At 43.4% G+C, this 24,059-nt stretch overlaps 1 protein-coding gene across 1 annotated transcript; it reads right to left on the bottom strand.

The window, feature by feature from the left end:
* Positions 1–1,260: 1,260 nt before the first annotated feature.
* SRD5A3 (steroid 5 alpha-reductase 3) lies at positions 1,261–16,577 on the bottom strand. Its single transcript, XM_037529848.2, is given in 6 exon segments — positions 1,261–1,727; positions 2,846–2,980; positions 7,655–7,852; positions 9,102–9,244; positions 16,358–16,403; positions 16,406–16,577. Coding segments are annotated over 6 exon segments (954 nt in total). The 3' UTR covers positions 1,261–1,467.
* Between the last annotated feature and the right edge of the window lie 7,482 nt (positions 16,578–24,059).

The following is a 24,059-nucleotide window of genomic DNA, read 5'->3' as shown; positions in this document are numbered from 1 at the left end:
ATGGGCAGAAGAGCTAAAAAGAAACTTCTCTGAAGAGGAAATGCAAATGGCCAACAGACATATGAAAAAATGTTCAACATCACTTGTAATCAGGGAAATGCAAATCAAAACTACCATGAGATACCATCTCACACCAGTGAGAATGGCACATATTAAAAAAACTAGCAACAACAAATGTTGGCGAGGATGTGGAGAAAAAGGAACTCTTGTGCACTGTTGGTGGGAGTGCAAACTGGTCCAACCACTATGGAGAGCTGTGTGGAGATTTCTGGACCTACTAAACATAGAGCTTCCATATGATCCAGCAATTCCACTCCTAGGTATTTACCCAAAGGACACAGAAACATCAATTCCAAAGAGCACCTGCACTCCTATGTTTATAGCAGCACTGTTTACAATAGCTAAGCTTTGGAAACAACCCAAATGCCCAAAAATAGATGACTGGATCAAGAAGATGTGGTACATATATACCATGGAATATTACTCAGCATTCAAAAAAGATAAACACATGCAATTTGCAGCAACATGGATGGCGCTGGAAGGGATCATGCTCAGCGAAATAAGCCAAAAAGAAAAAGAAAAATACCGGATGGTCTCACTCATAGCAGGAATCTAGAAAACTTAAATAAGGGACCAGGAAAATGAATATAAGAAAGTGAAAATCAAAATCAACAAAAAAACTATGAACCAGAGACACTTTTTGGGGGGTGGGGGGCGGGAGGGGAAGGATTGGGGTCAGAATGGGGCGTTTGCAATTGTATGGGGGAATATAAAAATAAAATTTAATAAAAAAAAAAAAAAAAAAAAAAAAAAAAAAATAATTTATTTTCAGATGCTTTCACTTTTACATTCCTAGGGAGATAAGGAAGTTAAATAAAAGGTGTAGGCTGTGATTTGAGGGGGAGAAGAGTAAAAACGACTATAAGGGTCACATAACTGGAATTCTTTGTGGGGATGTGTGAAAGCATAAACTAACTCCAACAAGCTCATTTCCCTCAGAACACACTGATGTGAAATTGTATCTTGTTATTTTCAAGGGCTATTCTGCTTTAACTGAAAGGCAATAAACATTTACCAAGCACCTACTCTGCGGCTTATTATGGAGTCCTGTGAACTTTTCCCTAACAAAAACAAAGATTATCGCATCTCTGTGCATGTCTGTGTATGTCACTGTATGTCTGTCAGCAGTTGGGAGAAGACATCTTTTAGTAGCAGGTTGGTTTTACAAGCATCTCAGCAAGCAGGTACAGAAATTCCAGGTCTGTCAAAAGTATTTCTTCTTCGACAACACTTTGAAGATTCATTTTCTTGAAGGGTATTGCTTTCTTCATTCACTGAAGACTTTGAGATATGAAAATGGAAGACTTTCAAACAGATCTGAAGAAACTGTACTTTGGTCACTAGACTTCATTGTCCTTGGGAACTGAACCGGTGACCTGGTTTGCATTCTTCACGACTGAGGTCATCTTAAAACAGAAATGGCAGGAAAGCTTTCCTATGCTTTGGATAGGAGACAAATTTGCTTTTGTAGAATTTGTGGCTGAGGAAAGCAGACAGTGCCTGGTTGAAGAAGACATACATCACCACTAACCACCAAGTTAAGTTCTGGAATCCAAAAGTCACAGCCATGGAGATGTAGATCATCAGCTCTGCTAAGTAGTTAGGGGAAGAAACATATTCAAACCAGTCTCCAAAAGGGATGCGGTGGTTACAGTGAATGACTACTCCTAAAATGGAATAAGAAGACTTCCTGAACATCTGAAGTTGAGGAAAGAAAGTTTTACCACATCACTCCTCAAACCATTTACGAAAACTCTTCACAAAAGAGAATCTGGATGTTGGAACCACCATCCTGTCAGATTTTTTGTTTTCTATCTACTACATATTAAAAAGCCACAAGCTTAGTTTAGCCTGTCACCTGTTCATAAGGACAAAAGGAAAGTCCCCATTCCCCCAACAATCCTCCAAGCTAGTAATTAGACTCTAGACTGCATGAGTTCAAATCTTGACTCTGCCATTTACTGGCTGTGTAACATTAAACTGCTTAACTTCTCTGCCAAATTTTCTCATCTGTAAAGTGAGGATAAAACTCTCCTCACCTCAAGTGAATACTGTGAACAGAATTGTAAAGCATTCAGAACAGGGGGTGGTGAAAAATAAGGACTCAATAAATGCTGACTCGTACTATTCCATTTTTAATATTTCAAAAAGACTAAAAATGCCATACTTGTAACAAGTTAACTAAAAACTCATTTTTAAAAAGATTTATTTTTTTAAATTTATGCATACAAGAACTGGGGTATAGGCCAGAGGTGCAGGGGATGAGAGGATTTACCAGAGACAGAGTGGGGAGCAGAACAGGTGGATCTACTGAAATACACTGCTGAGGGGAGCACTGGGGAAGATAGGAGAGGTCTACTGCACCGTGTGGGTTAGCTCCCTGGCTGGGGATTGAACTCATGCTGCAGTGGCTGCCCATAGCTTGATAGTGCTGAGACTTTAACCCCTGTGCCACCAGGGAGGCCCCTCAATTTTTTTTAACTTTGCCTGGAGTGATACTAGCTCACCATGGGAAGGAACACTGGTGCTCACATGCTGGTCAGACACAAATGCAGCACAGAACAGAATGACAAAATGTCAGGACTAGATGGGTCCTGAGAGATTTCCAGTTTTATGCCTCATTTGATGAGAGGGAAGCTCTAGACCCAGAACACTATTTTGTCAAAAATGAGTATGTGACAGATTAGTCTCCCACTTAGGGCAGGATGGAAAAGAATGAAGGAACATGGACATCTCCCTTCTGAGGGTTAAAACCCACATGCAATGGCTCTGAAAGGTACCTCACCTGCTTTATTTTTCCTGAGATTGCCGAGAATGACGTGACACTTATACTGATGGACAGAAGACCAGATGAACATCATCATCCCGAGGATATGGAACCATCGTGCCTGCATAAAGAGATTTTTCCCTATCACGTAGACTGTGGAAAGAAGAATTATCTTATTAGCCAACTCTTCTGAATTTCAGAGGTTCAGAGAATTAAAAAAAAAAAATCATACAGCTAACCAGCAGAACATAGTTATCTACTTAGTAGTCATGTTCCTTGTGGCTAGAAAAGCATCCTGATATAATTCTCGAGTACAGAGGGGAGAATACTGTTCCTCTCGAACATGGGGTATGCTGCTCCTCAGCCAGGAGAGCTCAATGGCCCTGGCGGAATTCCATGTCGACATTTTCTCTTGCTCCTTCTTCAAATGCTTCTAGCAGGGAGTTCATGTGGGTCTCCTACTCTCGAGACCCTACACTTCCCTACTCTTGAGATGTACTCTTGTGTGGTAAGACTACTCTGTATTTCTAAGTCTGGCTTTTTCTTTATCTTTTGATCTACTGTTAGTGTCCGGAAAACACTTTCTAAAGAAATCTCTCTCTAAGCGACCATCTGAAGCCATTGCTAGGGAGGCCCTGAATGCGGATGTTGACTGGGCTGGATCCAGCCAATGAAGAAAATCACTGAAGGAAAAGGCTAAGGGGGAGCTTCTTAAAAAAAGGAGAAATGCAAATTGCAAGGTGAAAACCAAAACAGTATCCCTTTCCTTTTAGAGAGAACCTAGTCAGAGAGAGATTTAGTTTTGGGAGAAGAAACACTCAAAGAACCATCTTCCTCTTTCTACCAGGAAGAATTCAGGTCATCAAATGACTGAGGAGCAAACCACTGGCTCCAGAAAAGCAAAAAGCAGTCAGGCTAGTCAAGGTCTTGGCTGAAGAAACATATTTGTCCATTGACAAAGGGGAAGAGCCTGCGGCACTGGAGTCAAGTGGGAGCCCCTAAAAGCTGCTTCAGGTAAGAGAACCAAGGATCATGCTTGTCCATATGGGTACCTGGAAGTAGCCTCAGGGAGGAGCTGATGACTAGTCAGTGTCTACCGAAGTCTCCTTGTCTTCACTTCTCTTAGAAACTCTACATAACAATATATAAACAATCTACTATAGTCTCTTAATATTTATTACGTTTACCTATTTAACTAAAAGTTCCTATCAGTTAAAAATAAACAAAATATGAAACACCAGTTTTAAATCTGAAGGGCTTTATGAGCAAATCACTCTGTAGGATTAAAAGTTGAAGCAGGGCCTCCCTGGTGGCACAGGTGGTTGAGTGCAGCGCTGTGAAGCTGTCCGCAGCCTCTGCAGTGCCGGTTCCATCCCCGCCGGCCTCGGAGCAACCCACACGGCAAGCAGACCTCTCCTGTCTTGCCTGCTGCTCCCCTCAGCAGTGTATTTCATCAGTCTGCCTGCTCTGTCTCTGGTGAATCCTCTCACCCTCCCATGCAGCTGGCCTGTGCCTCGGCTCTTGTATAAATTAAAAAAAAAAAAAAAAAGTTGAAGCAACTGTGAGAGTTAATGTCACTACCAAGTCACCTACTCTAATGCAGGAAATGACCTACGAAGGAAAAAGGCTCGTCATCAGTCAGAACTATAATATAGGAAAGGGGAGGCAGGTAGAAGGCTCATACCGTCTGAGGGTCTAATTTGTGGAGTATTTAATGATTCACATGGTCACTCATTATTTATTATTTACTGTGTGTCTGCTGAGCCTGGCCCTGTTGGAGGCACAAGGGAAATAAGGCAAGATTCCAGGCCTCGTGAACTCACAATCCAGTGGCAAAGGACAGACAGGACAGGAAAACAATTCAGTTAGATAAGATAATTTCAGGTAGAGATGGAGCTCTGAAGAAAAGAAAATAGTGCAGTGTAATGGAGAGTGTTGGGGAAGGTCATCTGAGACCTCCCTGGAGACAAAGAGCTGTGAAGATCTGAGTGGTGTTCAGAGGTGCTCTCTTTTCACTTTCACAAGAACCCTCTGAAATCATTCTTTCTCCCTAAGTCAGAGGAAGGTTCTAGGCCCAGAGAGGTTAACTAAGGCAGAACTCAGACTCAGGTCCACCTAACTCCTAAGCTCAGGGTTCTTCTATCAGGCTCTAGGGCTGGCAAATACCCTAATATGTTTTCCCTCAGTGAACTGCTGAAACCAGTTCTAGCCATATTGTCCAAGTGGTCTCTAATGTCCTTTGGCTGACTTTTCTTAACTACTTATTTAGGAGAGAGACAGGGGTTGGGGTTCTGCCAGCAGAGGAAACTCCAGAAGAAATATGTAATGTTGATGACAACCAACAGTCAGAAAGCTAGTGGGTAGCCAAAGTGCTTTAGAAGTACCTATGGGTGGAAAATCCAGTAGGTTCATCAGGAAGGACAGCTCGCACCATTATACGGGCTGCATGCTACAACTTTTATTCTTATGGAGTGACTTGCTCTTAAAATCCTTTAGATTTAAATCTGGTGTCTCATATTTTGTTTATTTTTAACTGATACAAATAGGAACTTTCTGTTGAACGGGTAAACATAATAAATATTACTAGGCTGTAGTAGATTGTTTATATATTGTTATGAAGAGTTTCTAAAAGAAGTGAACATAGAGGAAAAACTGACTTTTAAGTTTAGAGAAATTAGATGGAGAGATGCTAGTGTTAACATGCAGATTGACAGGCAGCCCAGGACCCTCAAACTTGCACTTTAAAGGGGTCTGTCTGTCTACCTGTGAGCACAAAGACAAAGCAACTCTTAGTGTGAAAGAATTTTAAATAGCCTTAGTGTGCATAGAGAAGAAAGAGAAGAAAGAATAACAGTTTCCTAATAAAATACCCAAAGTACCTTCCCCTCAAGGGTAAATGCCCAGCCAAACAGGGTTGGCCCAAAGCAGGGCCACTGAGGCCTGAAAGTTTGCCACAAGCCTAAGACACATGCTGGTGGGAAACTATAAAAAGGGGGTGACTTGATAGGGGCCAGGCAATTTGGGATGAAAAGAGCAAAATCAAAGTACAGATGAAGATAATGGCTGCCACCGCCAGTCTCCCTATGGTCTTTGCCAGTGTTTCTACGTGTCTTTCCTCTACATGTCTTCTTCAAGTCCCCCAAGTCCCTGGTGGGAGTCTAAAGCCAAGAAGGAAGTGTACCCTTCTTGTCTTCTCCTTGAGCCCTCCTGCCTTCCATCTTACATAGTTTCACCTGGCCACTCAGTTCTGCCCATATTTAAGCGGGGTGGTGGAACATGGGACCTCCTCCTTTTATGGAGGTGATTCTGTTATACTAGTTAAATGGCTGGATAACGTCATTCCTCAAGCCATGCAGGCCTTCAGTTGTACTGCAGCAGCACAGAGATGATATTCAAGGGGTACCTGATTGTAAAATCAAACCTGAGGGGACAGCTCCCTCCTTGATGATGGGAAATATCACACCTTCAGTCTCAATTTATGAGGATGGACAGGGCAACTTTAGGAAGCACTGAGACTTTAGAGAAAAGAATCATGAAAGATTTAACCCACCATGTCTTAAAAAAAAAAATTTATCAGGGTGAATCTGGAGGTCTAATTGGTTTTATTCAATGATGCATGAATTAGGCAGCACGGCATCTAGCTAGTAGGAAAGTGCTCAAGGAGCTGTAGCAAAGGTGTTCCTGGCCAGAGAGAGGATGGGATAAGGCTACCAGCAAAAGAAAAGAAAGATTGTTTTATGTGAGGCCTCTTCTCTTAGGAGAAGACAAGGATGCCTCACCATGCAGATGACGTCACTTGTGCTGTAATTCCAGATGGAGAGGTTTAAAACCGTGCTTTAGGGAAAGGCTGAAACTGCAACTAGGTTAGGTATTAACTCTTGGTGGGGGCTTAGCATAAATCACTCCATTTTTGGCTTATTCTTTTTTAAACAATTATCTGGGCCGACAGATAATATGGCTGCAAGGTGAAGTTACCTCAGCACTAAAAACTCATTTCAATTACTCAAAATAGCTTGAATTCTTTGTACTAAGTATGTATTATTCTTACCAAAGGAAAAAAAAAAAAACAAATCAAAAAATACCCAAACCTTCTCCATCCCCATGAAAACAACCTTCAGTGCCTCCTCCTAAAACAAAGGTCATGGTTTCCCTTCCCTCTTCCTGATTAGTGAGAGCTGGGAAAAGGTAAGGCACCAATTTGATTTACCATGGCACTCTTTCGTCCTCCCCTCTGAGGCTGCTTTACTGGAAGAAAAGTTGTCTAAACAATGGGAACAATCACAAGAACTAGACAGCCACCAAATGGTGCCGACTCCCTCTTCAGAACTCCTCCCTATTCACCATGAGCCAGGCCACCCCCACCTCTGCTTACTGTCAGTGATTTTTACCACATGACAACTTCCCACTCTCCCCTTCCCCACAAGCAACCCAGGAGGCCCGAGGCTTTGCAGAGGCAACTTTGCTGACTTTTTCTCCTCTTCTTAGATGAGCCCTGCTTCCTGGTCAACTGGACAGGATCAGTCTGGAGGAAAGCTGCTGAAGGAAACCCCATGCCCCATTTCTTCACCTTTAAATTTAGACTCCTGAACACTTCCCACTTTATTGCCTTTCCTGAAGCTTTACTGAAGGCATCGCTGCTTTTGTCTGTTTCCTTCAGGTTTTGGCAGTCATGGTTAGTGTACATAACCCAAGGCACGCTGACTTTTAAAATCTATTAGGGTGGCAGGTCTCTCGACTTTCAGTCTTACACAATGCTGGTGAAGGCCTGCAGCTGACGGCTACCTCACAGGCCCTGTGACTCAGCGCATGTGTCCTGGGGCCACTCACCATTCCTGCCGTCCATGGGCACTTGGCTCAGCACAGTGAGGCCCACGAGGACATAGTAGGCAAGTCCAAAACAGTACTGCACGACATGAATCACCGCGTTGGAGAAGACACTGACGTAGAAGCACTCGAAGAGTCTTTGCAAGCTGTGCAGCCACAGAAATACTAATACTAAGAACGCAGACAGCGCCAGCTCACCCCCTACAATCATAATGCAAAACATTCAACATTTCTCTTCCAAAGTTATGTTTTTCCTATGTTACTATGTTAAACAGAGTGTTAAACAAGATGAGAGGTAGGAAAGGGCCCCAGAAATCACCTGGTCTACCATTTTCCTTCTTTTTCAGCAATGAGGAAATGGGCCTATGAAGCCAAGGAAATTGGCTCAAGGTTACTGCAAGCTAATGATAGAGCTGGGGCAAACCCGGGTCTCCTAACTGCCTCCTCATCTGAAAGCCATTCTGGCCTTGTGGATATCACTGTGAAAGGATCACAGGCCAGGGTCAATGGCTCTCCTGGCTCTCATAGCCAGATGAAAAGGGTCAGGAAGAGTTCCAGATGACCTTGAGCACCCCACCTAGTGAGACCCTTTAGGGCCATGGGAGACAAGAGACATAGGTACCCACAGAGGCAGAAGAGGGACAGACAGGGAGAGCTATGCATTTCTTTCTCTATATAAAAATTACAAAACTCACAATCAACCTTCCAAATCCTAGAACCAACAATAAACAGATGAAGAGATGAAGTTTCAATGTGTGAAGTGTCCTCCCTCCCAAACAGAATTTGCATAGCTCATCCCTTCTGACTGTCATCTTTTGCAACAAGTTCCTCTGGTTAGACAGAAAAGGATTGTTCCTTGGAAGCCAATGGTTTGGCTGCTGGAACAAAGGACAGAGAAAGAACCAGAATAATTTGTTTCTAATTCTACTCCTTACCAGCTGCCTAACATTAATTGAGGGCACTTTATGGTTTTTACTTTTAATTCCTTAATGTAAAAACTTGTCTATCCGGGACAGAGTGAGGCAGATTTAAGGGCTGTTTTGTAATGTTCTGGTTAACAACTATTTATAGTCAATATTACTATATACCCAAAGACTTTCAGCGTAGCAAACACTTTTAATGGGTGACCAAAAAAGTGATTTTCTGTCAAATTCCTGGAGTTCTGAGATATGAGTTTGGATGGAAATATATAAATGATAAATGTTTCAAGGCAGGTCTAAGGGATCCTGAAAACTTTTCCGTTTAAGTGCAGAAAGGCCTGTATTAGTTATCAGGGGAGAACAGCCAGTCCTGTACCTGGTCCTGTACAGAGCATGGCTAGGAACCATGCCCTCACCCTCCACTTCCCAGGCCCCACTGGGGAGGAGCCTGAGTTCAGAGAACCGCCCCCTGCAGGCAGGAAGGACAGGAACAGAAAGCGATGACTGTTATTAGCCAGGGGAGTCTTTACCTCTGAACTGCACTGCCCCAAGAATTCTGAGCAAACCATGAAGCCAGTTTGGAAAAGGCGCTCCCAGAAACAGAGATTGAGTAAGGCACCAAAGCAGGAAGCCATTCCATAGCACCGACAAGATGTAGAAGTGAGAAAAACACCTGCAAAGGAAAAACAAATTAGGTAATAGCTTGTAGATCCACAATGGGGTTTATTTCCAGTTATTTATCTTTTTTGCAGCTTTTTATTTTTTATTGCTTTTTTATTTTTTATACAAAATTCTGTAAGAAAATTTTGCGTAAAAAAATTTTGTATAGATCCACTTTAAACAATTAGGCAGGAAGACTATTTTTTGTTTCCCTATCCTCTTTTCCCTTGTCCTGAAGTATAGTATTGCTTTTTATTAAGATTTTTTTTTCAGTTTTCTTTTTTGGTTTTCTTTTTCTTTTTAGTTTTACTTTTTAATAGAACCTAAATTCTTCAGGTGTTCAGGTTAAAAAAAAATATTCCTTTCAAATGATGGACTCGGTTAACTCATAGGAACAAGAGGCCTCCCGGGGTCAACAAGAACATGACTGACCTCGTTCAGCTTAGATTGAGGGTCAATTAGCAATTTCTCTTATCTCTGGGTAACAGAATTGGGCTCAAGTTCCAAAATAGGGGGCCCTGGACCCTGGCAGAGAGAACCTAGGTTGTGCTAACACAAGCCAGGTCTGTACAAGATTTCTAAATCTCAAGCGATATTGCTGCAATCACCACGCCACTGTTACACAAGATGTGCAAATCACAGGCACTTGGGGCCATAAGAAACCTTACAGCTCTTCTGATTGAACGTTTTTCTAGATTGTGTTTCCCTACATTACTCTCAAAATACGATGACATTTTAATTCGTATTTTAATTCGAATAATTCGAATTAAATTATTAATTTAATATTAATTCGTACAATTAGGTATTCACTCCTCATGGTTACAGTTCTCCTACAAGGACAAAGCCTATTTTGCAGTCAACAGCGAAAAACTAAACAAACCTCCCACACAGCCAAGGCAAGTTGAAATGAACAATGCTAATTTAATGTGAAAGACATTGATTTGCTGAAACAAGATCACCCAGTATGACACAAGAGCCTACCACAGATTCATTCTGAGAGCTGTTTACCTATACTTTGCCTACTATTTTTCTCTATGTCCAATGAATTCGAAATTTTTCTGACTCTGTAGGTGCTTGGCAGTCACATGGCCTTCCTTGGTCTTTAATACAACATGCATATATTAAACCCCCTTTCTCATTTGTTTGTGCCAAAGACCCTTGGAATCAAAAAGATTAAACACAAACTCAAGGGCTCCTCTTACAGATGATCCAGAATATCCTTGTAGGCTGTGAGAAATCACAGCCTTCCAGACCTGGCCCACAAACCCAGTCTGACAGATCTAATTGGTTCATTCCACAGCAACTCACTTAGTTCTCCCAATTACTGTTAATGCTCTACTACTGGATATGCTCTCTTTCAAAGGTCCTGCTAATCTTGGTTCTAACCTTCCGTAGGCTCAAAAGCTCACGTCCTCAGATTGTGCATAGGTGTCAATTCCATCCCAAGTCACTCACTGGCCTTTACTGTCCAAGGCCTTCTTCAGGTACACTTCCTAGAACTGAGCCCAGGTCTAGTCTGGCTCCTGGAGCTGAGCAGAAATTCAGCAGCACCTGACTCTGCAGACTCCCAAGGAGGAACTGCTTTCTGAAGGGCAACTTCTGGGTCAGCCACTTTACCTACTTCATTTTCGCAAATATTTACTGTGCAATTACAAGGTGCCAGATAATGTTCTAGGAGCCAGGGATTCAGCAGGGAACAAAGACACCAGGTCCCTGCCTTGATGAAGCTCACCTGTCAGCAGACAGCCAATAAATGAACATGTAGACATTCAGCATGACGTTGGGTGAGAGACAGAGAGGACAGAGAGGAAGCCATTCCACACAGCTGCTCAAAGATGGCCTCTCTGGAAGTGATGTTTGCTGAGAATGAGTAACCCTGTCACAGACTAAGGCATGACACTTGAGAATTTCTGGGAGAACAATTTTCTAGGCAGAGGAAAGGACAACCAAATAAAAATCCTGAGGAACAATAAAGGACATTTGTGTGGAAGGGGCCAGGCAGTGAGGTGGAGGGTAGATGCTACAGGGCCTTGCAAGGACACTGACTTTTCATTAAGTGTGATGGAGAATCATTTGAGCAGAGTGACTTGACTTTGAAATAATAATTTCAAAAATTCTGGGGCTGGACAGTGGTGATGGTGTCACAATAATGTGACTGCTGGATAAAATCACAAAGGGTGAAGATGGTAAATGCTATGTCATATGTCTTTTAGCACTGCAACAAAAAAAGCATTACTTATTTGTTTCTTATGTTTAAAAAAAATCCCTCTGGTAACTAGGTAGGGAATAATTTAGTTGTGGGGAGACTAGACAAGATTATTTCATCGTTATAATAATCCTGTAAAGATAATGTGGTGATCTTGGTGTGGCACATAAGAAAATTAAGGCTCAGAGAGGTTAAGTTACTCATTCAAGGAACAGGAAGGGGCATGGTTTGGCTCTACACTCAGCCCTGATGGCTGCAGTTCAAATCACATGAGTGCGCTCTATTCACGCAACCCTGACTTGCCCGTACCTGCTTTTCTGGCCCTATGAAGCATGTTCCAATTTATATCAAGCCCCAAGTCAACCAAACCAAATCTTATCTGTTTGGTGTTAGCTGCTAAGTCACCCTGCGGTGTCCTGCTTGGGCTGGTTGCTTCAGAGGCAGACTGCTTGTCTATTTCCTACATTTTGTACATCATCTTGTTTTGCTTGCCTGATTTTCCTCTATAGGAGATGAGTTCTACTCTGTATACAAGGAAATATACATATATACACACACACAATCATGTATGAGACATATATACATATACATGTTTCATATACATATGTGTGTATATCTCCTTATATATATGTAGTTTTAAAAAAGACCCAGCTCTAGATTCCAAAAGCTCTGAAAACTCCACATCCCTCTCCTAGTCACCCTTTCCCCTCTCCTGACACTTTGCCACAGATTTCCAAGCCCTTGGGAGAAGGGATAAGGTGATCCTATGGTAACATTGGGCTCTGCACCCAGCAAACATGCTTTTAACTTAAAACATTTTAGAGCTGCTTATAAATCTCCAGGGAGGCTCTGGGGATTCAGCAGTGAAACAATTCCTGCCTCCATGGAGCTTACACTCACATATAAAATTAAACTTGATAGCATGTCAGCGGGCAATAGCTTACTGAAAACGAAAGCTGGGAAGAGGAGAAATACTAGGTATGGCAGAATTCTACTTTTGAATAGGGTGAACTGGGCATGCCTCACTGAGAAGGGGTAACTGGTTAGAATTATAGGAAGTGAGGACATAAACCATGTAGCTATCTGAGGGAAGAGCTTTCCAGGTAGAGGGAGCAGGCAATGCAAAGGTCCTGAGTGGGAGAAAGGTCTGGCAGAGAGGCCTGGAACACTTGGAGCCACAGTGGGGACCAAACTGTAGGAGACCAAGTACAGGGGGGACAAGACTACAAAGGGTCTTGGGATCTTCCTGTGAGGGAGGCTGAACTTACCCGCTGGTTTTGAGTCAGGAGGCATGAACTGACTGAATATGTATTTGCTGATTGCCAGGATGGAGCCACGGCCTGCTAGAGGCGTAGTGAGGTAATGAAGGAAGGGAACTGATGCACATCGAGGCCTGATGGGTGCCTGGCCCTGTGCTAAGTGGTTTAATGTCATCACTACCTACGTGACCAAGCAGTACTATCCTGTTCACATTCTAATACTACCACCTCCTGCCTGGACCACCTCTATACCCCTGATCCATTTCTCTCTATGCAACGGCCAGTCATCCTTTCAAAACAAGTTGTAATGCCATGCCCCCTTCCTTACCCTAAAGCTCTCCATCACTTCTATGCATTCTGGATAAAATCTAATCATGACCTATAGGGCTCTGGTGAGCCAGCCCTAATTTCCCCTGTGAACTCATTTCCCTGCGCAGCCCTCCCTGACCAGACTTTCCAGTGCCACCAGGGCTACCTTCACTTGCTCATCATCAAGGAACCGTGTGGGTTTCCCTCTGAAGCCCTTATCACCATCTGAAAAGATCTCATCAGTTTTATAATATTTGTTTACATATTTGCTATCTTCCTAGAACATGAGCACCAAGGAGCACAGAGTAGCTTCTGGCCCATAGGAGGTACTCTGTAAATACTGGCTAAATGAATGAAAGGGAAGAGGTTCTTAACTTTTTTCTTCCAACTCCTATGGGGGTCTGACAAAAGCTACAGATACCCTCCTAAAATGTCTACCACAAGCATAAAATACATAGTGGTTACAAAGGAAAACAATCAAACAATAGGTTAACACAACCACTAAAAACAATGTGTGGTATAATAATACATGTGTCTTAATTAATGTGTCAAATAACAAGACCTAAGCAGAGCAGTCACTGCCCTATTCTTCTAGTGATGAGAAGAACGTTTTGAGATCTCTTCAGTATTTTAAATGCAATATAAAAAAAGTTGTCACAAAATTGTAGGTATTACTAATTTTCCTGTGGATTGTTGATTACAGTTGCCATTAAAGAAACGCTGAATTTCAACTAGAGGTTAGTGGGGGAAAAAAAAGATATGTTTTTTTAAAAAAAGTTCTATAGAATAACACCCACCTCTCTCCCATGCCCTGGACCTTCCTTGAGATGCTGTGGAAGGTCTGGACAGCTCTCTTTGCCTCTAGAGCTCAATTTCATCGCTATGTTTTTACAAAATATTGAACTTTTAGAAACAGGAGAAGTAGTTCCATATACACTATGCAAGTCAAGAGCATTATGACCTCAAAGTGCCCTATTTATTTAGACTTTCTGGGAAATCAAAACCCTAGGGAACAAATGGAAAATGAGAAAATTATTATCTTTAAAAAACCCAAACAACAAAACCCTACCAGACAGGATAATGGAATCAAACATTCCATAAACTTATTTAGGCTTCATTCTTGCATCCATTGGAAAAAATAATACCAAACAAAATTACCTACTCATCGTCTTAGATGCAGAAACATGATTGACAGGTGCAGCTTATTTCTAAATATAAAAACTAATAGGCTTATTTTGAATTTTGCACAATTAAAAGATACAGTAGCTAGATATTTTTGTCTCTCACTACTGGCCTGGATTAGCTGTACCTTCTTCAATGCTAAAAGAAATGTTTGTTTAAATTCAGAACAAAAGAACACTTGAATACTGGTTCTCTTCTAGAATTCTGGAAAAAAAAATGGTTTCAATTATTGCATCATGTAGTAGAAATTACAAGAAGCCCAAAGAATAGCAATTGTAATGATGAATAAGGGAAAGGGACCAAGTCTGTTTCTTGGCTGTCACACAATGACAGACTTGAGAACTAACACCTGGGGTGTGGAAACTGGAGAAGTGAGTGCAGGAAATTGCTTGAAATGTGTCCTTTAATCCAGGGATGCTAGCACCTTTTTTAAAATTTAGAAAACAGAATTCACACTCTAAGAAATATCCTTCACTTTAGAACATTAAAAAAAGTGACCCTCTAGGAATGCCAGTGCTCTAAAGTAGAAATGAAAGTTGTGCAATCAAACTTGATTAAAAATAGAAAGGGTAGTTTTCACTTAAAAAGAAATAGGTTTAGGAGAGTTCCTTTTTCACCACATCCTCGCCAACATACGTTGTGGTATATATACACAATGGAATATTATTCAGCAATCAAAAAAGATAAACTCATGCCATTTGCTGCACTGTGGATGGAGCTAGAAGGAATTATGCTCAGTGAAATAAGCCAGAAGGAAAAAGAAAAATATCGGATGGTTTCACTTATAGCAGGAATACAGGGGAACCAAATAAGACATTAGTGTAAAAAAAATAATAATAGTACAAAACACAACAAAGCAAAAACAGACAACTATAAACCAGAGACATACTGCAGGGGAAGAGGAGGGAGAGGGAGGGAGGAGCAGAGGGGACTATGGTGATGGTGCACGGGTGCCTTGGGAAAGGAAATTCTATGGGGACTCGACCTGAGGGGGTGGGGGGAAAAGCAAATATTGTTTAAAAATAATAATTAAAAAAATAGGTTTAATGAATTTGTTCTGAATACTTCCACTTCTCCCTAACTGAATTCCTCATTTCCTTTTCTTTTCCTCCCAATGACCTTCTCCCTTCTCAATATTAACACCTGCTAAATCTTTCTCCAACAGTGGAAAGTAGGGGTGAGGGGCCTACCCAGGTTTCAGAAACCAAGTAATACTTAGCCTCTGTCTAGTCTGCGGGTCTGGGAAACTGGTGCTTGAGTACATTACAAACCGCAACACGTTGCTCAGATTCCTCCCTAAATATCAACCTCAGAGGCATCTTCAAGGTAGAACAGGCACTGCTATATTCCTAGGGTCTACGATGTGTTTGGTTGACTCTTCCCGGTTATGTTCTGAATGCAAAGTAAAAAACCAAACCTAACAAAAGGAAAACATCTTACACTTCTTGAAAGAATTCCTTTTAAGCCCTAATGATTTACTCCTTTGAACCTGATTACAGAATCTGTTGAAATTCCAATGGAGCTTGAGGACCACACTTGCCTAAAATGTGCCATCTTGGGCTACCTTCTCTAGGGGCACCTGCTAAGGTGCGTGTTAGGAGGGTCACAGCAGAGGAAGGCGGTGGCGCCCTAGTTATGACCTGCATCTGGCCCTTTGTCCTGATTTTGAGGGTCAGGAGAAAAACAGGGGAACTAAGAGGTGCTTACAGCGCGCCTGCCTTCACTTCTAGCTTGAACTTGGTGACCTCAAGTCAGATTAAGACCTCCAAGAGTGCAAGGGAAGGGGGAAGGGGAGAATTTGGGGACACAGGCGACTTTCACATGCCTCCTGGGGACAAGGCCTAAATTCAGAAGCGCTGCCATTCCTCTTGGGGAAAAGACTCCACGGGGCCCCAAGTTCAAGCTCGTGCGCCCTTGCTAATGCAAGCAGCTCAGCTTCCTCGGTGTCCACAGACCCTCGGGGCATTCCACCCACAGGGCCCCGAGGCAGACGTGGGCGGTGCCCGCGGACCGGGCCCACCGGCGCTGCGCAGCGAACCCGCCTGGGCCTCCCGGGCCCGGTTCGCCGCGGCCCGCGCCCGCCTCGGCTGCCCCCTGCCGGTGGCCTGAGCAGGGCGCCCCGGGATCTCCGCGTCTGGGCAACGCGGGCTCGCGCCCCGGGCGCGGTTACCTCTTGGGAACATCAAAGACCCGGCAGATGGCCGGGCGCGGCGGCCCCCACACTTGGTTTTCCCATAGCGGATCAGGTCCTGGAAGAGCGCGCAGCTGGGGAGCAGGCCGGGCGGCACGAGCTGCAGCAGCAGGGTCAGCAGGAAGGCGGCGGCCAGCGCGAGCCACAGGGCGCGCAGCGGGCTCAGCGTGGAGAGCGCAGCCCCTGCCCAGGGAGCCATGGCCGCGGGCGCGCCCCGCTCCCGCGCGCCCAGCGCGCACACCAGCCCCGGCCAGGAGCCGCCACTCGCGCGCCGCGCGCTGGGCTCGGCCGGGCGGGACGTCGGTGACGCGGCGCGGGGCGGGGATACGCGGGGCCCGCCCGGGACGCGCCCCTGGGTGGAGGCGCCGCCTGGGCGCGCGGTGCGCGGGGCTGAGTCATGCCAAGCCTGCCTGGTGGTTCCCTGCTCGGAATCCGCGTCGGGGTGGCCTAAGTGGCTCCCCGGAGTAGGGCTGCGTGCTGTGATTCAGGGGAGGAAAACTCACCAGGCCACGTTGCTGCAGGTCTGCAGTACAGTGTTACTTTCAGTGGAAACATGGAAACCCCGAATGTTTCCCTGCAGGGTATCTAGGTAAATGATGGTACCTTAACATGTTGGGATATGGTGCAGCTGTTAGGGGGTAGGATGTCCCGAGCTAATCCCATACAGGCTTGTGGACTCCACCCCCCACTCCAGACTAAAGCCATCAGGACATTGGGAAAGACAAATCCCATCACCACCAAAGGGAGGGTGGCTGGGACCTGAGGGTGGAGTTGGGCAGCCAGGTTGGATATAAAAACCATGCACGTGGGGGCTCGCTGTCGCTCGCCTCCTGACTTCACGGCTCCTGGCTCCGGCCAGCTCTCAGAGTGCCATTTTGGGATTCCTGATCGGTGGATCGGGTAGGACTCATTTAAAACTTTGTCTCCCACTTTTCTCCCTGAGCTGTACATTTCCTCATTTCCCCTTCCCTTGTAAATAAACCTTTTATTAACCTTTCACGTGTGCCTGCAGTAGAGCATTGATAAGGGGGAAAAAAGACGTTTATAAATACACAGGTATTGGTATAGGGCAGCCCCGATAAAAACGGGGTGCCTGACTGTGGGTCCCCACCCGCGTGCTTAAAAGGACTTATCAATGCTCTACTGCAGGCACACGCGAAAGGTTAATAAAAGGTTTATTTACAAGGGAAGGGGAAATGAGGAAATGTACAGCTCAGGGAGAAAAGTGGGAGACAAAGTTTTAAATGAGTCCTACCCAATCCTCCAATCAGGAATCCTAAATGGCACTCTGAGAACTGGCTGCAAGCCAGGAGCCATGAAGCCAGGAGGCAAAGGACAGCGAGCCCAAGGCCCACGTGTTTGGTTTTTATACCCAACCTGGCTGCTTAACTCCACCCTCAGGTCCCAGCCACCTTCCCTTTGGTGGTGATGGGATTTGTCTTTCCCAATGTCCTGATGGCTTTAGTCTGGAGTGGGGGTGGGGTCCACAAAGCCTGTATGGGATTAGCTCAGGACATCATCATTTCCCCTTAACAGTATGAATACAGTTATAGCAATGTGTGGTTGAACTTGGTGACCTCAAGTCAGATTAAGACCTCCAAGAGTGCAAGGGAGGGGGGAAGGGGAGAATTTGGGGACACAGGCGACTGTATTGACCGCCTTTCCTAGGGCATTTCTTACACAAAGATGAATAGTTGTATTAGGGTGTTGAGACTGTATAATTTTAATATGCAAAGCATCAAGGGCACTGCAAAAAACAAAAATAAAAGGGAAATTGTATTGAAAACAGCAGTCCTCTTCCTGCTAGTGTTTCACTCCATCTAGCAAAAGCTTTTAACTCCATCAACTGTTTCTTCGGAAATTTATCTCCATGGAGTGACTGTGCCGTTTATTGACTCATTAATTTTAAGCAATATTGATTTTTTCAGTTATGCCAAATGAAAAATTCGCTGTTAGGTATTTTTTTTTAAGAAGTCATTAAAATGTGACTCTCAAAAAATGTTTATATATGCCTAATATATGTTTATATATGCCTAATATATGACAGTCTCTTGGACACTGAGGACAGAAGTTTACAGGACTTTAAGGACAGAGATTTACAGGACAATGGGGCTGCCTTTTCGGAGCTTATATTCTTGGGATTGGGTGGCAGAGGGAAGAGGCAACCCATACTGCAATGCGGTATCTTACCTGTGTGGAATAAATATTAGGAAACTGAGTGGGTAGACTATGCTGCTTCAATAATCCTTTGGGTTGTTAAATGTACCAGCTTTTTAGAGTTTTGCTTCTTTTTTAGAAAAGATTTATTTATTTATGCATACAAGAGCTGGGGTGTAGGCCAGAGGGGTGTGTGTGTTGGGGGTGGGAGTGGTGAGAGGATTCACCAGATACAGAGTGGGGAGCAGAACAGGCAGATCTACTGAAATACACTGCTGAGCGGAGCACCACGCGACATAGGAGAAGTCTGCTGCGCCATGTGGGTCAGCTTCTTGGCCAGGGATGTGCTGCAGTGGCAGCAGAGAGCTTCATTGTGCTGAGACTTAACCCCTTGCATCAACAGGGAGGCCAGAATTTTTGCTTCTTTATTCAAGGACACTCAAGGCTTTACTGATGCCCTGAGAACCATGTAATAAAGGATGGGCAAGTTGGCATTGCAGGTAGGACAATGAGGCCTTTTGTGTGACTCAGGATCCCTTCTGCAGGGCTAACCCTTTGTTGTTCCCTCATTTTTCGTAGGTCAACCCCACAGAAATGCAGCTGGCCCTTTTAGCTCCTTTCTAGACAAGCTGCTTGTGAGTGCGTGGCAGGACCACATTTCCTAGGTAGGTTCTCTTAGTGATTTAACACCCGGAAAGATTGCAAAACAAGATTGGGGGTGTGTGTGTATTTTGGGAACAGGAAGATTGAGAATGAAGGGGACAATTATCCGTTAATTTTTCTGTTTGGTTTTAATCAGACTGCATAGCTTATATTCAGACAAGCCCCTGTAGAGGGCAGTGGCTGAACAGGAAGCCAGCAGTCAAACCCCACTGAGAACATTTGAAATGTTTGAATCCTTACCAGAATGAGTTACTTCAAAAGTGGAAAAACAGGCTAAAGTCTGTTGGAAAGATCATTGCCAGTAATTTGCAGTTGGGTTTTGTCTTTCTCCATTTAATTACCTGGACTATATGATGGACAAATCTCTGGCCTTGTCTGCAGTAGATGACAATGCCATTCTTCCAGTTGTTCAGGCCAAAATCTTGAACTCAACCTTGATTCCTCTCATAGTTTAAATACGATTTGCCAGCAAATCCTGTTATCTCTACCTTTAAAATATAAATCCAAAATTCAGTCACCTTTGGAGTCAGTGCTTTCCTAAAAGTCTTAGCCAGAAAAATAAGAAGTCTAAGGACTACCGAGCCAGAAACAAACTGTCATTTGAAGATAACATAAACTCCAGTAGAGGCTTACAGATCTACAGATAAGCTATTAGAAATAATGGGAGAGTTATATAAGGTTTCTGGATAGAAACATCAATTTATAAATATTGATAACTTCTATTTCCCAGCAATAAATAGAAAGCAAATGTCTTAAAGATACCACTTTTTGGAATAAAATATTGTGGGATCCCCAGCCCTCCTTGTTCTCGGGGCTGGTGTCTTGGTACCCAGAGTCCTGGCTGTCAGCAAGGTACCAGATTTACAGTCAGGTTGGAGGCCCCTCACAGACAAGGACAAAAATCTTGGTATGAGGAGCATGCTGAGAAGCTGGCATTTGCTGAAAACAGCAGGCAGATATTATAGCCAGATTGGCAAGGTCAGCTAAAATACCTTGCTTGAAAAGATTATCGGAAAGTTAGGTAAGCATAGAGAATAAAGATAATATGCTTTGACTGTCAGGAACAATGGGGCCCCCTAGGCAAGAGACCCTGGCCACTCCACCCTAGTTTACATCCCCCAATAATACATCCCCCATTCATGTACACTCCCTAGTATTTGCCCCACCTTTGTACTTGATTCTAATAAATACAAGATTGCCTTTGGATCGGGGCTGCCCATTACTGCCGGTGTTAGCCCCTCTAGCCTCCAGCACACTTGGACTTCAAGTAATCTTCCCCTTGTCCCGCTCTGTGAGGGGGCAAAATATTATGAGTCTGTTGCCTGCTGCAGTCTCTCTGCCTGTTCTGTTCCCCACTCTGTCTCTGGTGAGTCCTTTTGTAACAGGGTGGTCCCCAGGAAAGGGGGAGGTTCCCTGCCCCACCCAAGGGAGGGTGGAGCTGAGCAGGAAGAGGAGAAGCTGCAGAAGAGACTGAGGAAGGAGCAGGATGGAGCCAGGAGACCTGGAGGAGGCGCATGGAGCCTAGAGACACGTGAAGAAACTGCGCTTGTCTTTTGGTCGTGGACTGGGTGACACAGATGTGGGTGAGACCCGTGGAGAGGTGACCATGGCAGCTTTTATCTTGATGTTGATTTTGCTCTTTTCCTTCCGGGCTTGTCTGGTTGTTTCTGACTCTTTTCTGTGGGTCCCCACTGGAAGATGCTTTAGACTTGTGGCAGGCTTTGGGGCCTTGCTCTGGGCCGATCCCATATGGATGGACTTTTACCCACGAGGGGACGGGTAACTTTGGGTGCTTCACTTAGAAACTAGACTCTTTGCCTTACCTGTATTGTTTCCTAGTTTTATTAAAGTTCCTTCCCATTAAAGTCTCCTATGTTTTGTGTTGATGCGGCGGATGGCAGAACCCATTTAGAATAGGCAGGTTTGCGGGGTTTGGGCTGCCCCTCTCTCTGTCCTATAACACTTTCACCCCCCACAGCTCTGGCCTGCATCCCAGTTCTTGTATGCATAAATAAATAAATCTTTTAAAAAATATTATGAGTCTAGGGGTAAATCTAGTAAAAGATGTGCAAGTCTACTTTGAAGAAGACAAACTGCTTCTGATATTAAAGAAGATGTGTTTTAAAGGAGAAATTTGCTCAGCTCACAGTTTAGAAGATTCATTTTGGTTAAGGTGACAGTTCTGCCCAAACTGATTTATGGGATAAATGTAATTTCCAATTTCTAGTTCCAATCAAACCCCAAATTGTGGAACTTAACACTGTTTCTAAAGTGTAAATGGATGTAGGAAAGTCTAAAGATGGCCACAACACTCTTGAAGACAAAGAAAAAGGTTGGAAGTCTTGCTCTGTGAACTATCAAGTCTAATAGAGAACTCTTTTTTTTTCCAGTTGTGCATTTTATTTTTTATTTACTTTATTTTATTATATATATTTTAAATCATTCTGCCTTTTTAATAGAGAACTATTAATTCTCTAGTAGTTCTGTAGCTGACTAGTAATCATGTCAACGTGGCACAGAAGCAGAGATGGACAGTAGAACATAATGACCCGTCCAGAAACAGACACCCATGAAGGATAACACTTGATATTTGGTGGAGGTTGCATGATACATTGGTGGGAAAAGGATGAACTTTATAATAGAGCTAGGGCAAAAGAGTAAACCTTCAGTATACAGATAGGGAGTGATAAGGAGGGAAATAGGGCAGGAGGGCAGCGGGGAGAGAAAGAGAAGGGACTCCTTTCTCACTCCACTCATAAAAATCAGTTTCAGGTAGATTTAAGACCTTAATGTGAAAGGCAAAACTATATTCCAGAATGTAATATAGAAGACTGCCTGACCTCAGTAGCGAAAATGTTCTTTCTCAAGCTATAAAAAGCAACTAAAGAAAAATATGAATACATACTACAACATTAAACTTAAAATCTCTTCATCAAAAGACACCATGGAGTGAAATATGAGTGACAGAATAGGAAAGGTATTTACTACACATATAACCAATGAATGATTCATATCCTGAAAATTCATTAAAAAAAAAAAAAACAGACAATCCAATAGAAAAAATGGCCAAAGACTTGAACAGGTACTACCCCAAAGAGATACTCAGGTTACCAATAAGCCTATGAAAAAAGGAGCAATCACTGGCGTCTCTGTTTGGCCAAGCCCTGGAAAAGTGCATTAACAGAGAAACCTGTCAAAAGTTCTGTTCCCCAAACGAATGTATTAATAAAGAATTGCAAATTTTGGGGCCTCCCTGGTGGTGCAGGGGGTTAAGCACAGCACTGTGAAGCTATCTGCAGCCTCTGCAGCATGAGTTCGATCCCCGGCCGGCCAGGGAGCTACCTTCATGGCGGAGCAGACCTCTCCTGTCTCGCCCACTGCTCCCCTCAGCAGTGTATTTCACCGCCCCCATCACACCTCTGACCTGTACTCCAGTTCTTATATGCATAAATAAATAAATCTTAAAAAAAAGAATTGCAAATTCAAACCATAATGGAACACAATCTTACATTAGAATGGCTAAGATGGAAACAACTGAAATACCAAATGTTAAAATACTAGAGCAACTGGAACCATCAAACACCACAAGGTGTTTGTTAAAACCACCTGGGAGAAGAGGTTGGCATTATCTGCTAAAGTTGAAGACATATTCTATGATCTAGCAGTTCTGCTCCTGGGTATATATAAGAACAGTGTACACACTTGTGCATCAGGAGACAAATACAAGAATAGCTAAAGAACATTCATGATAATTCAAAACTCAAATTCAAAATTCAAAACCACCCAAATGTCAATAGAACAATAGAATAAATAGAATAAATACTGTGAGCTGTGTTTGGACAGCCCAGTACTGTGGAGTGATTAAAATGGACCTGCTGTAGCTCCCTGCAACATGGATGAATTTCATAAACATAATGTTGGGTGAAAAAAGTCAAGGAACAAGAGTACACACAGAGTAATTCTATTTATATAAAGTTCAAAACAGGAAAGAAGGGAGAGGAAATGGTTATTATGAAAGGCAGGTCATTTACAAGGGAAAGAAGTCTGTGTTTGGTAAGAAGTTATACATGAGCTATTTGGGGCCCCGTCTGTGTCTTACTATCCTGTGTGGTGCTACATGGGTGTTTGCTTTATGATGATGATGTATATTTATGCTTTATATACTTTTATGTATGTTTATCTATAAAAATGTTAGGAAAACATATTTGCAACCTGACCATTTCTTTTACCTCCTTCATTACTACTACCCAGGTCCACTGTATTATACTGTAATAGCCTCTTAATTAGTTTCCCTGCTATCTCTGCTCATCCCCCTGACAATCTATTCCCAATACAGTAGCCTGAGTAATCCTGTTAAAAATGTAAGTAAATCATGACATGCTCAGAACACTCCTCTGGGAGCCTGTTTCACTCAGAGTGAAAGCCAAATGGTTACAGTGAATGAGGCCAGCCACCTGTTCTGCCAAAGCAACACCCTGTCCACCTTTGGGTCCTTCTCCTATGCTCTCCCTTCTTGCTACACTGGCTGTTAGTTTAATGGGGCTGCCATAACAAAATAGTATACCTGGGTACTGAAACAGAAGAAATTTATTTTCTCATAATTCTAGAGGCTGCAGTCATAGACCAAGATCCGCAGGATCGGTTTCTGTTGAGATCTCTCTTCCTGACTTGTGAACAGTCGCCTTCCCCCTGTGTCCTCATGGGGCCTTTTCTCTGTGCTGCACCGGGAGAATACAAGTGATTGAATTCTATGGAGTTGAGCTCAATCTGATGCAAATCCTATCAGATTCACAACCCCACCCCTATGACCTCATTTAATGTTAATGACTTCCTTATTCCAAATACAGTCACACTGGGGGTT

This window comes from Talpa occidentalis, unplaced genomic scaffold, assembly GCF_014898055.3.
Source record: "Talpa occidentalis isolate TD23 unplaced genomic scaffold, MPIMG_talOcc4v2.1 talOcc4.6, whole genome shotgun sequence".
Lineage (NCBI taxonomy): Eukaryota > Metazoa > Chordata > Mammalia > Eulipotyphla > Talpidae > Talpa > Talpa occidentalis.
The sequence above is the reverse complement of the archived record's forward strand: the minus strand, read 5'-3'. Positions and strand labels throughout refer to the sequence as shown.